Source organism: Panthera onca, chromosome B3, assembly GCF_046562875.1.
Source record: "Panthera onca isolate mPanOnc1 chromosome B3, mPanOnc1 haplotype 2, whole genome shotgun sequence".
Taxonomy (NCBI): domain Eukaryota; kingdom Metazoa; phylum Chordata; class Mammalia; order Carnivora; family Felidae; genus Panthera; species Panthera onca.
In genome coordinates this window covers 124534074-124550681 of record NC_138344.1, presented here as the reverse complement: position 1 = coordinate 124550681, position 16608 = coordinate 124534074, and the positions used below count along the sequence as shown (strand labels likewise).

At 36.5% G+C, this 16608-nt stretch overlaps 1 protein-coding gene across 4 annotated transcripts in view; it reads left to right on the top strand.

Moving 5' to 3' along the window:
• Window positions 1-16608, top strand: part of CEP128 (centrosomal protein 128) — a 383456-nt gene that overhangs the window by 45863 nt on the left and 320985 nt on the right. For all 4 annotated transcript variants that reach the window (XM_060620442.3, XM_060620445.2, XM_060620441.2 and 1 more), the window contains exon 9: window positions 14131-14247. In XM_060620442.3, the coding sequence (XP_060476425.2) occupies window positions 14131-14247 (117 nt within the window). The remainder of the gene's footprint in view (window positions 1-14130; window positions 14248-16608) is intronic.

Here is a 16608-nt window from a genome sequence, read left to right as displayed (position 1 = left end):
TTTCTTGTTACTTGAAGATAGGCCCAAATTGCCTCTTAGGACTGCCTTTGCTGCATCCCAAAGGGTTTGGACTGTCGTGTTTTCATTTTCATTTGCTTCCATATATTTTTAAATTTCTTTAATTGCCTGGTTGGCCCATTCATTCTTTAGTAGGATGTTCTTTAACCTTCATGCATTTGGAGGCTTTCCAGATTTTTCTTGTGGTTGATTTCAAGTTTCTGAAAATGTGTATCGTATGATCTCAATTCTTTTATATTTATTGGGGGCTGTTTTGTAATCCAATATGTGATCTCTCTTGGAGAATATTCCATGTGCAGTGCATTCTTTTCCAGTGAGAAGAATGTGTATTCTGCTTTTGGATGAAAAGTTCTGAATATATCTGTCAAATCCATCTGGACAGTGGTCCAAGGCCATTGTTTCATTATTGATTTTCTTCCTAGATGATCTGTTCATTGCTATAGTAGAGTATTCAAGTCACCTGCAATTACTGTATTCTTATCAATAAGATTGCTTTGTTTGTGATTATTTGATTTATGTATTTGGGTGCTTTCATATGGGGGACATAAACATTTACAGTTGTTAGTTCTTGATGGATAGACCCCGTAATTATGATATAATGCCTATCTTCATCTCGTTATAGCCTTTAGTTTAAAATCTAGTTTGTCTGATAGAAGTATGGCTACTCCAGTTTTCTTTTGACTTCCAGTAGCATGATAGATGGTTCTATATCCCCTCACTTGTAATCTGAAGGTGTCCTCAGGTCTAAAATGAATCTCTTGTAGACAGCATATAGATGGATCTTGTTTTTTTTGTTTTTTTGTTTTTTTTTTTATCCATTCTGATATCCTATGTCTTGATTCGGGCATTTAGTCCATTTCCATTCAGACTGATTTTGAAAGATATGGATTTAGTGTCACTGTGTTATCTATAGGTTTCATGTTTGTGGTGATGTCTCTGGTCCTTTGTAGTCTTTGCAGCATTCCACTCACAGAGGCCCCCTTAGGATATCTTGTAGGGCTGGTTTAGTGGTCATGAACTCTTTCAGTTTTTGTTTGTCTGGGAAAGACTTTATCTCTCCTTCTATTCTGAATGACAGTCTTGCTGGATAAAGGATTCTTAGCTGCATATTTTTCCTATTCGGCACGTGGAATGTTTCCTGCCACTGCTTTCTGGCCTGCCAAGTTTCAGTAGACAGGTCTGCTACTATCCTTATGTATCTACTCCCTTTGGAGGTTAAGCCCGTTTGTCCCTCGCTGCTTTCAGATTCTCTCTTTATCTTTTGTTTTATTATTTTTTTAATGTTTATATACTTTTGAAAGAGAGAGAGACAGAGTGTGAGCAGGTGAGGGACAGAGAGAAGGGAGACACAGAATCGTAGCAGACTCCAGGCTCTGAGCTGTCAGCACAGAGCCCAATGCGGGGCTCAAACTCACGAACTGCGAGATCATAACCTGAGCTGAAGTTGGATGCTTATCTGACTGAGCCATCCAGCCACCCAAGAATTCTCTCTTTATCTTTGTATTTTGCCAGTTTCACTGTGATATGCTGTGGTGAAGACCTTTTCTTGTTGAATCTGATGGCAGTTCTCTGTACCTCCTGGATTTGGATGTCTGCTTCCTTCCCCAGATTAGGGAAATTCTCAGCTATAATTTGTTCAAGTAAACCTTCTGCCTCTTTCTCTTCTTCTGGAACTCCTATGATACAGATATTACTACGTTTCATTGAATCACTTCATTTTCTAATTCTCCCCTTGTGGTCTAGTATTTTCTTATCTTTTTGTCAGCTTCATCATTTTCTGTATTTTATCTTCTGTTTCATTTATTGTCCCCTCTGCTTCCTCCATCCTTGCTGTCACTGCATCTAGTTTATTTTGCACCTCATTTGCACCTCATTTACAACATTTCTTAATTCATTGTGACTGTATCTTATCTCCTTGATCTCTGCAGCAGTAGATTCTCTGCTGTCTTCTATGCTGTTTGCAAGCCCAGCTATTACTCTTATGACTGTTTTTCTAAATTCTTGATCAGATATATTGTTTATATTTGTTTTGAACAATCCTCTAGCTGTCATTTCTTCCTGGAATTTCTTTTGAGAATTCTTTTGTCATGTTACCTAGTTTCCTGTCCTTTATATGTTTTATAATATTTTTTTTTTTTTTCCAACGTTTTTTTTTTTTTTTTTTTTTTTTTTTTTATTTTTGGGACAGAGAGAGACAGAGCATGAACGGGGGAGGGGCAGAGAGAGAGGGAGACACAGAATCGGAAACAGGCTCCAGGCTCCGAGCCATCAGCCCAGAGCCCGACGCGGGGCTTGAACTCACGGACCGTGAGATCATGACCTGGCTGAAGTCGGACGCTTAACCGACTGCGCCACCCAGGCGCCCCAGTCCTTTATATGTTTTAATAACTTGTTATGTGTCCTGTACCTGTGAGCACTACTATATTCAAAAAAGGTCATATACTGTCCTGGGACTGGCCCTTCAGGAGGTGTTTTTGGAGTGTGTTGCATGCTCTCTGTTGTGAGTCTGGTTGCTTTATCTCCCTATTCGTAGTGGTGGTTTGGACCTTCCACCAGGTGTGCTTTGATTTGTGCGTTGAAGAAACCCTGGAAAAAATTTAAAAAGGAGAGGGTGGTGGAAGAAGCCTTATCCCATACAAAGAGAGAAATGACAGGGGTTGGGAAAAAGAAAAGAAAAAAAAAAAAAAGTGACCAGGCAGAAAATCAGAGAAACTATATGGCTTAATCCCGAGAGAGACAGGAAAATAGAGAAGAAGGAGATATGAAAGAGATGTAAAAAGAATAGATTAAAAATGTCTGCTTAAAGAAACCAACAATCAGAGAAGGGAAGAAATGAGAGGAAGAAAAGGAAGAAAAAATGTATATATAAAATAAGAATTGACCAAATATCAAATCAGAAAATGCAAAATTGGAGAACTGATACCTGATGGTGCCTTGGAACCAGTGGCTGCGTTGGTCTGGAGGAGGGGCTGTCTGGTTCCTTAGAGACCATCCTGCTCCGGTAAATACACAGTTATCAGGCAGGGAGGGGTGGGGTTTGGTGTAGGTGGGTCCAGCCTCCACTGGGAGGCCGCTGTCCTGTTCCCTGAAGCCTCACCTTGTTGGTGATGGGGAGAAAAACGATGACAACCTAGTTTCTCCTCCCCAGACCAGGTGTCTCAAACCACTCTGTTCAGGCTGTCCTCACAGTGTTGCGTGGGCGTGAACCCGGTTTGTCCCGCTCCACTGTCTCCCGCGCCTCCCAGTGCTCTGCTGGGATTCAAACCCCCATGTCTTAAAGGATCCCGCTCTGCCCTGGTTCCAGGGTAGTATCATTCTGCCCAGCCAGCCAACAAAGGGCCTCTGGCTGGCAGGTGCCTGCCGGGTCTTTTGTCCTTGGAATGGCTATATACCTTCTTCCTACAGCATTCAAGGGAAGTAACTGCTCTCTCCTACTTCGCCTCTGAGCTCACTACCCAGCCAGGGGCTGGCTCTGCCTTCCCCCTAGACATACATAAAGGGTGGCAGGCTCCAATCTGCCAGTTGAGGAAGACTCACAACCCTGGATCATGTTAGAAATTGGTTCTTTCTCTGTTTTTTTCTGTTCCCCGGTCCATGGTTTTTCTCTTGTCCAGATACAATCCTACACTTCCACAGCCTCTCTTTCTCTTCCTTTTGTCTCCACAGAAACGGATCCCTCCCCTCCTTGCCTCCCCACCTATTTTATCTTTATCTTTCCCAATTCGCACTCACACACCTTTGGCCTGACAAGTTGTCACCTGGGCCCCTGGAGATGTTTCTGTCACTCTGTAACCAGGATTCCTGGAATTCCAAGTCTTCTGGCCTCAATACTGCTGTGCTGATGGATGAGGGAAATTCAGGTCCCCCTACTTCTCTGCCATGTTGACTCCTCTCTCTTAGAGTTAGTCTTTTTACTCTGTTCTTCAAGTTTATTTTGTGTAATTTTTACTCTGCATTTCTGCATACATTTTAGAATCAGCATGTGAAATTTTAAAAACCTGGGATCTTGATTAGATTCCATTGTGTCTATAGGTCAACTTAGCATTGAAATGTTTACAATGTGAGTTTTCCAGTTCATGAACATAGCACATCCTTCCATTGCTATATTATAGTGTCTAATCTAGAGGTCTTATGTCTTATACATAATTTTTAAGATTTGCTTTTTGACTTTGATATTTTTATGACACTATAGAGTGTCACTTAATATTAAAAAAATTAACAATCTTTGTCTTTTATTTGGAGGATTTACCCTATTACATTTATGTAAATATTCATTTAATTTATATAAATCTACCATATTATGTTTCCTTTCAGTTGGTTTCACCTGTATTTTTCTTTTTTTACATTTTTTTCTTGTGTCCTTTGGATTTATTAGTTTTCTTTAAAAAAATTTTTTTTTAAAGTTTATTTACTTTGAGAGAGAGAGAGAGAAAGCGTGAGTCAGGGAAGGGCAGAGAGAAAGGGAGAGAGAGAGAATCCCAAGCAGGCTCCACACTGCCAGTGCAGAGCTTGAACCCATGAACTGTGAGATCATAACCTGAGCTGAAGTCAAACATTTAACTGAGTGTGCCAGGCACCCCAAGTATTCATTTTAAAATTTTTTCCATATTTATTATCTTGGCTATTGTACCTTCTTTTGTTATATTTTCATGGTTAATATAGGTATTAAAACATTCACTCTTAATTTATCAAATCTTAATATAAACTAGCACTTCAAGCTTTTTCCAGAAAATACAAGGATCTAAAGAACACCCTAACTCCTTTAACTTGTGTTTCCACTTTCATGTTCTTATTGTCAGTAATTTTCATTCTTTATATAATTGATCCACATAAGACATTACTATTAATGTTTTATACAGTAATATTTACTCTTTAGCAGTCTTCATTTCTTTCTCATTCCTTTTTGCATTTTGAGATTCCTTTTCTGCCCTAAGAACATAATTTGAAATTTCCTTTACAGTGAATATATACTTGAAAAAATCCAATATAGTATTTCATTTGGAGTGGGTTCTTTGGTGACAGACCATCTCTGTATTTGTCTGAAATGTCTTTACTTTCTTTGTTGAAAGAGATTTTCACTGAATATAAAATTTGAAATAGTCCTTTTCCTTTTTTCTCTTGTCTGTATTTTGAAGATATTTTATCATTTCTCAGTTCCATTGTTGCTGTTGACAAGTCAGCTGTGAGTCTTGTTGGTGCTTTTTTTTTTAATTTTAATTTTTTTTTTTTTACATTTATTTATTTTTTTCAGAGACATAGAGAGACAGAGCACAAGTTGGGGAGGGGCAGAGAGAGAAGGAGACACAAAACCCAAAGCAGGCTCCTGGCTCTGAGCTATTAGCACAGAGCCCGATGCGGGGCTTGAACTCACAAACCGTGAGATCATGACCTAAGCCGAAGTCAGACACTTAACCCATTGAGGCTACCCAGGCACCCCTTGTTGGTGCTTTTTTGATAGTCATATATATTTTTCTCCAATTTGATTTTGAGTTTTTCCTCTTACTCTTTGGTTTTCTGCAATTTTACTATAGTGAGCTTAGTTGTGTTCTTTTGATTTGTACCTATTCCCTTTGTTTCTTAGGTTCATTTTTATAAATTTTTATTCATTGTTTTCATTCTTTATTTTGAATATTTTCTTCTGAACTTTCATATAATTTCTCTTCAGCTTAACCAACTCTATTAATCCACTCACTGCTTATCATGTTTCACTTAGAATTTTCATTTCATCATTTTTAATTTTGTAGTTCTTTGCCAAAATCCTTAATCTATGTATCTTTCATAACTCCATTGTTAAGATTTTTTTTTTTTTAATTTTGTTAATGTTTATTTATTTTTGAGAGAGAGGGAGAGGCAGAGACAGCACAAGCAGGGAAGGGCAGAAAGAGAGAGGGAGACACAGAATTTGAAGCTGTCTCCAGTCTCCAAGCTGTCAGCACAGAGCCCAATGCGGGGCTCGAACTCACAAGCTATGAGATCATGACCTGAGCTGAAGTCAGAGGCTCAACTGACTGAGCCACCCAGGTGCCCCATCCATTGTCTAGATCTTCTAATGGTCTGTTTTTTTTCTGTTCTTTCTCATTTTTCTTGGATTTCGATCACAATTGTTTTTGTGTACTGTTTATTTTTGATCAGTTACTTTTGTTTGACAGAAAATACATTTCATTCTTATTTAAGAATGAATAATTTGATAATTATTGTGTATGAGAGGACATAATTACTTTTTGTTATAGATTAAGAGCTATAGCAATCATGGATTTCCTTGTTATTTTTGCTGAGCTGATTCAGTGTTAAACTTCAGTGCTGGGGTTCAGCTGTTTCTGGTTCACCTTATTGCTAGTGGATAGCTCTTCAGGATTCTAGCCTAAAGGCTGGGTGTGGAGTGGGGGAAGTTTAACCAGGGATCTCCTTCCTTAGAAAGGTACCCAACTCCAGTTTTCCCCCCGTAACTCCACACATTGGTTAAAAACTCTATTTAGCTTCTAAGTGTCACAACTGCTTTTTCTGAAGCAGGCTGATATTTCAGGGAAAAAAGATGGACTAATCTCTCTTACTTTCTTTCTTCTCTTTCATGTTGGTCTCCTATGTCTTCTTTTTTAGCTTTCTAGTGCCTTAAAACTGATTTTTGTTTAAAATATTATTTCTAGTTTTTCAGTTTCTTTTAGTGGAAGGTTTGGTGTAAATTATCTGATCTGTCATTTTTGGAAATGAAACTCTCTGAATGTTTTCATATGTATCAGATTCTTTTACTATACTTGATATTTCTAATGCTATTTTTGCCAGGACTTGTTATTTTGCAGCTGTAGTATGAAGCTCCTTTTGCTTGGTACATAGGTGCACAACTTGTGAGCATGCTTATAACAAAGACTTTGCTCCAAACTCAGAAATCCTCAGTGTTCTGCTGAGGTTTTTTAGTTCTGAGTAAGCTGTGGACATTGTTTATTTGGGATAGTTTGAGTTTGGAGTTTGAAAGTACTGATTTGCATAGTGCACATCACATTTGTTAATGGTTCACCTTTCACTACTGACAAAGAATCCATAATGAAGAGTTATCACTTTATTTCTATTTCTTTCATATAGCAAATAAAACTAGTAAGAAGTCTCTACATGGTCAAGGGCATTAATGGGGATCTGACTTGTAATTACTGAGCTAAAAGTTAACAGTTGAATTTTAAAAAAGTCCAACTTCTTTCATACCATTATTACCATGTATCAAGATTTACTACACATCAGATAGACCTATGATTGCACAACTGGTGTCACACTTCACTAGCACTCAGCTCATTGGTGTAATTGGTGTGTATAATTCACCAGTTTACCCAGCTGTCCAGTGTGCCCAGCTTATCAGGGCATATCCTGTATATTGTTTAAACCTGGAAAATTACACACACTTAATTGTGCGCTGGTTGAATTGTTCATCTGCCAGTTCGTCCCATCAAGTTGTGTTGCTACGGCTTGTTTTGTGTTTTCTGTAATTTCCTTTCAAAGTAAGGGTTCACCTAAGTGAGGGCATCTCATACCTCATGTGGGTGTATGTAGTCCTGATTGAGAAACAATTTCCTAATGCAAAACTTAACAATATTGAATTTTAGAAGGTCTTCTGAAGGCCACATGATGTTTGCTTCTAATTTGTACAAGGCTTAATATAGATTTTTGTGACTCACTTATTCCAATTGAAGTCAACATTTACACTTCATAACTGTTTGACATATTGTGTTGTATTTGTGAATTCATGATAGCATGCTGTCAGAGAACATGCAGTTTTGTTATTTGAATGTTAAACTTCACAACATCTGCAGCTGTTTCCCATCCAGATTTAAGTTCAAAATACAATTACCAAAGTGAGACATGTTCACTGTGGAAAACTTTAAAATACTGTACAAATATAGAAAGAAAAATGAATGCCTACCCTTATCTCCCACCAATTTCAGTTCTGTTGGTAACCATTGTTAATGACATTTATCGTGCATTGTTCTAAGGTTACAGTTGCTTATCGTGCATTTTCTCAGTAACTAAAATATATCTTAAAAGTTTACAGGACACAATTTTCTTTGAGAAGCAAAAAGTATTGGTTCCTATCACACATGCCAAGATCTGATTTGTTAATCCTTTGTGACTCATAGAATTTTGTTGGTTTAGTTTCTTTCTTTCATACTTCCCATTGGAAGGGAATAGTTATTAATTATAACATAATATTATGAAAAATATTTTCTGTTAAGACTTAGTTTTGGTAATAATCAATATTGCATGGGCCTCATACCACAGGGAAATTTCAGCTTATTAGTTGTCTCCATTCTACCCATTTGAGTGTGATATGTGTATTTATTAAGTTTGATTATTCATGGAGTAAAAGTCTATTTTATTTTAGTTTTCTATAGGGCAGTAACTGTTGAAATTAAAAATGTACACGTGGATCCAGCTGTTTCTGCAAGAGTTGGTTATTAATTGAACTTTGAGAAATCTGTCGACACTGCATTTAGGATGACATGGTTATTGCATAGATTACAGCAGCAGAATATATAACAAGTATTTACTGAAATGGATTTTAAACCAGCAGATATTGTTCAGGATATGAGGAATCAACATACTGAAAAGCTAGAATACAATCCCATAAACAGAATGCTTTTGCTTCTTGTACCTTCTTCCATTCAATGCTAACATTAAAAGACATTCTAATTTGTATTTTATTATTTTGCTGTTTTTATAACAACAGATTTAGGGCTTTTTCAGATCTTAGTAATAAATTTAATTGATTCATATCAACTCTGATGTGTTACCTTTCCAAATTTTTTCTTGTGGTTGATTTTGAGTTTCATGGCATTGTGGTCTGAAAATATGGATGGTATGATCTCGATCTTTCTGTACTTCTTGAGGGCTGATTTGTGTCTCAGTATGTGGTCTATTCTGGAGAACGTTCCATGTGCACTGGAGAAGAATGCATATTCTGCTGCTTTAGGATGAAATGTTCTGAATATATCTGTTAAGTCCATCTGGTCCAGTGTGTCATTCAAAGCCATTGTTTCCTTGTTGATTTTTTGACTAGATGATATGTTCATTGCTGTGAGTGGGGTGTTGAAGTCTGCTACTATTATGCTATTGCTATCAATGAGTTTCTTTATGTTTGTGATTAATTGAGTTATATATTTGGGTGCTCGCACATCTGGTGCATAAATGCTTACAATTGTTAGGTCTCCTTGGTGGATAGACCCCTTGATTAGGATATAATGCCCTTCTGCATCTCTTGATACAGTCTTTATTTTAAAGTCTAGATTGTCTGATATAAGTATGGCTACTCCGGCTTTCTTTTGTTGACCATTAGTATGATAGATGGTTCTCCATCCCCTTACTTTCAATCTGAAGGTGTCTGTATGTCTAAAGTGGGTCTCTTGTAAACAGCATATAGATGGCTCTTGTTTTCTTAAATATTCTGTTACCCTGTGTCTTTTGATTGGAGCATTGAGTCCATTGATGTTTAGAGTGAGTACGGAAAGATATGAATTTATTGCCATTATGATGCTTGTAGAGTTGGAGTTTCTGGTGGTGTTCTCTGGTCCTTTCTAGTCTTTGTTGATTTTGGTATGTATGTATGTATGTATTTGTTTATTAATATTTATTTATTTATTTTTTCATCTTTTCTCCCCTCAGAAAGTCCCCCTTAGAATTTCTTGCAGGGCTGGCTTAGTGGTCACAAACTCCTTTAATTTTTGTTTGTCTGGGAAACTTTTTATCTTTCCTTCTATTTTGGTTGACAGCCTTGCTGGATAGAGAATTCTTGGCTGCATATTTTTCTCATTCAGTACATTGAGTATATCCTGCCACTCCTTTCTGGCCTGCCATATTTTTGTGGATAGGTCTGCTACAAACATGATCTGTCTTCCCTTGTATGTTAAGGACTTTTTTTCCCTTGCTGCTTTCATGATTCTCTCCTTGCCTGAGTATTTTGTGAATTTGATTATGATATGACTTGTTGATGGTTGGTTTTTGTTGAATCTAATGGGGGTCCTCTGTGCTTCCTGGATTTTGATGTCTGTGTTTTTCCCCAGGTTAGGAAAGTTTTCTGCCATGATTTGCTTATATAACCCTTCTACCCCTATTTCTCTCTCTTCCCCCCTATGATTCTGATGTTGTTCCTTTTTAATGAGTCACTGATTTCTCTAATTCTTAAATTGTGCTCTTTTGCCTTTATCTCCCTTTTTTTCTGCTTCATTATTCTCCATAAGTTTGCCCTCTATATCACTGATTCTCTGTTCTGCCTCATCCATCCTTGCTGCTGCTGCATCCATCTGTGATTGCAGCTCAGTTATATCATTTTTTATTTCATCGTGACCAGTTTTTACTTCTTTTATCTCTGCAGAAAGGGATTCTAATCTATTTTCAACTCCAGTTACTATTCTTATTATCGTGATTCTAAACTCTGGTTCAGACATCTTGCTTGTATCTGCATTGGTTAAGTCCCTGGCTGTCATTTTGTCCTGCCGTTTCTTTTGGGGTGAATTCCTTCGTTTTGTCATTTTGAAGGGAGAAAAGGAATTAATGAGGTAGAAAAAATTAAAGTAAAAAAATTAAAATTAAAAAAATATTAAAATTAAAAAATTAAAAACACACAAAAAGAATCGAATAAATGATGCTAGATCCTAGGTGTGTTTTGGTCTGGGTGTTGAAAGTGGCTTGATAGATTAGAGAAAAAAGGGGAAAGAAGAAAAAAAAAGGAAATCATTTGAAAATTTGAAAAAATGAATACACTGAAGTAGACTAAAATGAAATGATGGACGTAAACTAGAATTTGAAAAAATTTACACAAAAGTAAAAAATATAGTAACAAAATTAAAGAAAAATATTTTTAGTAAAAATGGAAAATAAAAGTGAATTCTTTTCTCTTTCTGTATTCAAGAAAGAGAAAAGAAATGAAAAAAAAAAAAGTGAATAGATGGACCTGCTAACATACTGAGTTTAACCGCTCAGTTCTCCAGTAGATGGTGTTGCTAGCCTACTGGGGTGGATTGTTGTGGCACTTGTAGGTGCATATGTGCATGTGTGGGAGTGGTGAAAATGGCATCACCCAGCTACCCAGTCTCTAGTATTGGAACTCTCTTCTCCTTGATCAGCAATCTCTCACCCGTCCTTTGTCTTCAGCTTTCATCCACTCCCTGCTTTTACACTGTCCGTGACTGAGCCCCAGGTTGTACCTCTCTCCCGAGTTTTGTCTCAGATGTGGCCATTTTCCCTGGCCCCTTACTTCTGAGGGACTGCAGCTTTGACCCATTCTGCCCCTCTGTGGAGGGTCTCACCAAGCAATGGCTGAATGCTGGCCGCACCCAGGGAAATTCACATTACTGTGCTGCTGATGAAGCCCATAGACTGCGGCCAGGTGCCACCCGCCCCAGAAAAAGTTCATTAGATAGTGTAGCAGCAGCATTTCAGGGATTATGGAAAATCACAACACATATTTGGCACTAGTGTTCACCCTTAATGACCTTGTTCCAGGATCAGCGATGTTGCCGTTCTCTGCGGTCTGCTGGGCCCAGGTTGCCTCCCAGCCTCTAGCAAATGTCCTTCCAGCAGTGGAACTGCTTCTCCCCGTGTGGCTCAAGAACCTCCTGGACCCCACTCTTCTCCTGGGGATTTGCTGTTAACCACAGCGCTGCCACGTATTGAGCTGCGGAGTTGCAGACGATCTGCGGTCCCCCTGTTTATAGTCTTAATGGAATTTAAACCCTCTCCTTTCTCTTTTCTCCCTTTTTAGTTCAGTCCCTGTGGCTGTTTCCAATTTTCCACTTTCTCTCCAGCTGCTTTTGTGGGGGGTGTTTTTCCTATATTCTCCCCACCGTCTCTGTTCTCTCTCCACACTCAAAAGCACCTCTCTGCCCTCTGCGGTTTCTCTCTCCTCAAGTTCACTTCTCTGCACTGCGTACCTTCTGACTTCTGTGGTTCAGGTTGTGCATATTGTTGTGTTAATCCTCAGATCACTTTTCTAGGTGTGCAGGATGGTTTAGTGTTGGTCTGAGTGTATTTCATGGATGCGAGACACAAAAAACTTCCATGCTGTTCGTTCATCTTGGCTCCCTCTACATTCATTGTTTTAGAACTCTTTTTATCTTGTAAAACAAACTATACCCATTAAGTGACAACCCCCCAAACTCCCGTTTTCTAGTCCCTGGACGTCACCTTTCTACTTTCTGTCTGTATGAATTTCACTACTCCAGGTACCTCATATAAGTGGAGTGATACAGTATTTATCTATTTGTGACTGGCTTATTTCACTTATCATAATGTCTCCAAGGTTTATTGATGTTGTAGCATGTGTAAGAATTTTATTCCTTTTTAAGACTTAATAATATTCCATTGTATTGTGTAAATCACATTTGGTTGATCTATTTATCTGTCAGGGGACACTTGGGTTGCTTCCATCTTTTGGCTATTGTGAATAATGCTGCTTATGAACATGGGTCTACAAATAACTCTTTAAGACCCTGCTTTCTATTCTGAGTGTATATCTAGAAATAGAACTGCTGGTAACTCTATTTTTATTTTTTAAGGAAGCAACTTACTGTTTTCCATAGGGATCTGTACAATTTTATACTCCCACTAACAGTGTACCAGGGTTCCAGTTTCTCTCCAACACCTGTTATTTTCTGGGTTTTTTGTTTTTTTTTTTTTTTTTTTTAATTTTGTTGTTCTGTTTTTTTGGATAGCCATCCTAATAAGTGTGAGATGGTTCTGTATTGTTTATTTTCTGATGAATGTTGCTATTAGTTACTTTTTACATTCATAGTGAATATAAAAGTATTTCAGTTTTGTAAAAATTGCATGAATTAACCTTTTGTTTTTTTAGTATTTATCCAATATTGTTTTCTGCTACAGTAGGTACTGCATTTATTTCAGATGCAGTAGTAAATTGTTAATTGGGACAAGGTTGATTACTAGGATAAATGAAAAGCTTAATGCTAAAGGATGTTTTGAGTTTTTAGTAAAGCACTGTGAATATCACAGTAAATATCTTAGTTGTTTTTAAGCAGTAGAAATTGGAAACCCAAGAATGATCATTCTTAGTAAATAGTAACTGCTAAATTTTTTGATAGGATATTTTTGTTCAGTGTTTATTGACAGATTAAACTTATATTGACCAATGTCTTTTTAAAAACCAACTTGATTTGAGCTATAATTTATCATAAAATTAATCTGCTTTATGTGTACAGTTCAGCGATTTTTAGTAAATGTACTGAGTTGTGCGACCATCACCGTAATCCAGTTTACAACATTTCCATTGTCCCAGTAAGATTCCTTGTGACCAAGACCCTCCTGGCTATATAGAATTGTTGGCAAAAGATTTCTTATAATGAGGCTGTATTTATTGCTTCTCTTAAATGAATCCAAATGTTTTCTATCCCTTGTATCCTGCTTCACCAAATATACATTGTCAAATAGGTAAATTTTATTTAGGGGTCTATATAATGATACACATGAAATGTGTTTGAATTTGTACAACTTTTAGCAAGGAAAATCTTGCATCAGAGAAAGAAATTTTTTCATGTTTATTTTAGAGGGTCCCAATTAAACATTTTTCTGTTTGACTTTAGTTTTTGATCTTTTACAGCTGGTTTATTTTCAGTAGATCACAGTAGAAAAGATTGACAAGCTCATGAAAAACGCTTTTAATTATTTGCTGCTCATAGACATCAAAACCTTTCTAGGCAGGTCATGTTTATAGATAATTAAAATGAAAAAGAACTAAATAGATCAGTTTATCATTAATAGAGTAATAAATGCAGTTGTTGGCAAACTTGGCATTTTCCTTCTAATTCACCAGAGGGCACTCTTTTCTAGTCTATTTTAACTCTGATCTTCTGATTATTGTATTATACTTTGAAAGATTTAAGTCCTTCATTGGGTTCCAGGTGTGGATTATTTGGAGACTAATGATTGTTTTCTTCTGTAACTTTCAGTCAGTTTTTTTGTGATCTGCTTTATAATAAGCATCGTTAAAAAGGGCACTATAAACAAGCTATTCTTAAATGCTGTATAGGCAGTAGTGTATGCGGCATGAAATATCTCTCCAATGTTGTCTTTTATTGCCTACCAGCTCTCATCTCACTGTTTCTGTCTGTTGATGTTAAGGTTTCAGATCGGGTGGAACGACGGCTTCAGGAAATAGAGAGAGAGATGCGCACAGAAAGGGAGCTGGTGGAAAGACGGCAGGATCAACTGGGACTTATTTCTTTGCAGCTACAGGAGGTTTGTAAAAAAATACCTTCTCAGAGAGTAAATCTTAAGCTTGATAATTACTTAGCTGCTGTTAAAATGATTAGAGTTCCTTGGTTGTTGCATGTGGCAGTATATTTCATTCCATATGAGAAATATAGCATATAGTTTGCATAGTTCAGTGTGAAGAAGACAGCCCTACCTGGTTCAAACCCAAAGTCTGCTGCTTGCTAGCTTTGTGACCTTGAGCAAGTTCCTTAGTTTGTCTGGGCTCATTTTCTCTGTGGAAAGTGGAAATAATAATAGTTTTTACTTAATCAGGTTTTTACCTAATGTAGTGTCTGGCATGTATTCAAAATGTTAACTGAAAGTATTATTATTCTGATAAATTTTCTTTGGCATGAACTAGACCAGGGGTCAGCAAACTATGGCCAATGGGTCAAATGTGGCCCACTGCATATTTTTGTAAATAAAGTTTTATTGGAACAAGCTGTTCCATTCTTACTATTTGCGGAAGGTGGTGTTTATTTTGTTCTGTTTTTATTTTAAAACACCGTGGCAGCATTGAAGAGTTGTAAAAGAAACCATCTGACCCACAAAGCCTGAAGTATTGACTGTCTGGTCCATTTATAAAAGTTTGCCAACCCCTAGACTGGACTATGGTCAAACCATTTCCAAATTGAGATCACTTACCTTTCAGGTATCTTTTGAAATTTCAGACTTATGAGGGCATTGAAAAAATTACAACAAAGGACTTCTGTATACTCGTTACCTAGATTCTCCCAATATTCACGTTTTACCTGAATAAATTCACATTTTACTTGTTTTATCATTATATATGTATGTATGTTATAATAATCATAATCATGTAAAATAATTATTTTTATTAGATACGATTTTTTTGAGCTGGTTGCAGACACGATGTAAATACTTACATAGCTAAATAATAAGGTGTGTACATTCTCTTCCATAATCACAGGAAATTAACTTTGGATCAATACTATGATATAATCTATAGTTTGTTTTTTTTTTTTTTTTAATAACCTATAGTTTTTATTCAAATTTTGCTACTAACGTCCTTTTCTGGTCCAGGGTACAATACAGGGTCACATATGGCATGTGACCATCATGTCTCTTTAGTCTCCTTTGATCTGGAACAGTTTTTTCAATTTTTCTTTTTTGTCATGACTGTGACAACTTTGCAGAGTACTGGCCAGTTATTTTGTAGAATGCCTTTCTTTTTGGTTTTTTGATGTTGCCTCATGACTAAATTCAGGTTATGTACTTTTGGCAGGAAATCCAGAGAATTGGTATTTCACTTTTCCCAGGATATCTTACTAGGAGGCATGTAATGTCCATTTGTCCCATTACCAGTAAAAATGGAACATTTGGTTGAGGTGTTATCTGCCAGGTTTCTTCACTGTAAATTTTACTATTAGGCCTTTTTAATTATTTATTTTATGGAGAGATTCTTAGAAACTTGGAAATAGCTTATATCTTATCATATTTTTACCCACAGATGTTAACATTTATTAATATTCTCTCTTGAAACAGTTAAAACTCCTAAGTGATGCTAAATGGTGATTTTTTTTTTTTTTACACATTGCATCATTTTTTCTACATTTATGAATTGGATTCCTACTGTGTGGAAGGGCTTTGCTTTTTCTCTTAATGTTGGTGTAGATTTGTGAATTCTCACTATATTACATTGGTGATGTTTTATTACTATCATTGTAGAAAATTAATTTGTTGAAATTCCCTTTAAATGTGTCTTAGATCTATACATAAAGTATAAAAAATTAAAACAAGAAAACTTAAAAATTAAAATGATTTCTTTCTTCTTTACAGAATGGTTTTCTCTAAAAATGGTGTTCTACAAATGTGCTTATGTGTGCATGAACATCACTAACCCTTATAAATTGATGTATTAAAATTTTTTCCTAAGTATTAGGAGACACTGCCAATTGAAAATTAGGAGCAAAAAGTGCAACCTTAAATTATAATGTAAGCTGACAGAAAAATCTACTTTTGTTTTCTAAAGTTCCGTTTTTCTCCGTTTCACAAAAGGAGGCATACCCTTGTTAGTTGGTAATTACTTTGAAGAGGATACTTTGTTGAATAATTAGATACAGCATGTGGGTAGCCTTTTTTTTAAAACCTTGATTTTTATACATTTGTTCTCAAAGCAAATTGCATCTGGTGAGCTTAAGAATAGTACTGAAGAGACAATTGTTCTTTTTTACAAGAGAAAATTAGAGAAATTTTCTGTACTTATTTTCCTCTTTCTTTGCAGAATGCACAAAATTACAAAGAAAGAAGGAGAGGAAGATTGCTTCCCACCCCTATTCTTGAGAAACCAGAGCCTGAATATTTGCATTGTAATTGTCAATTTGA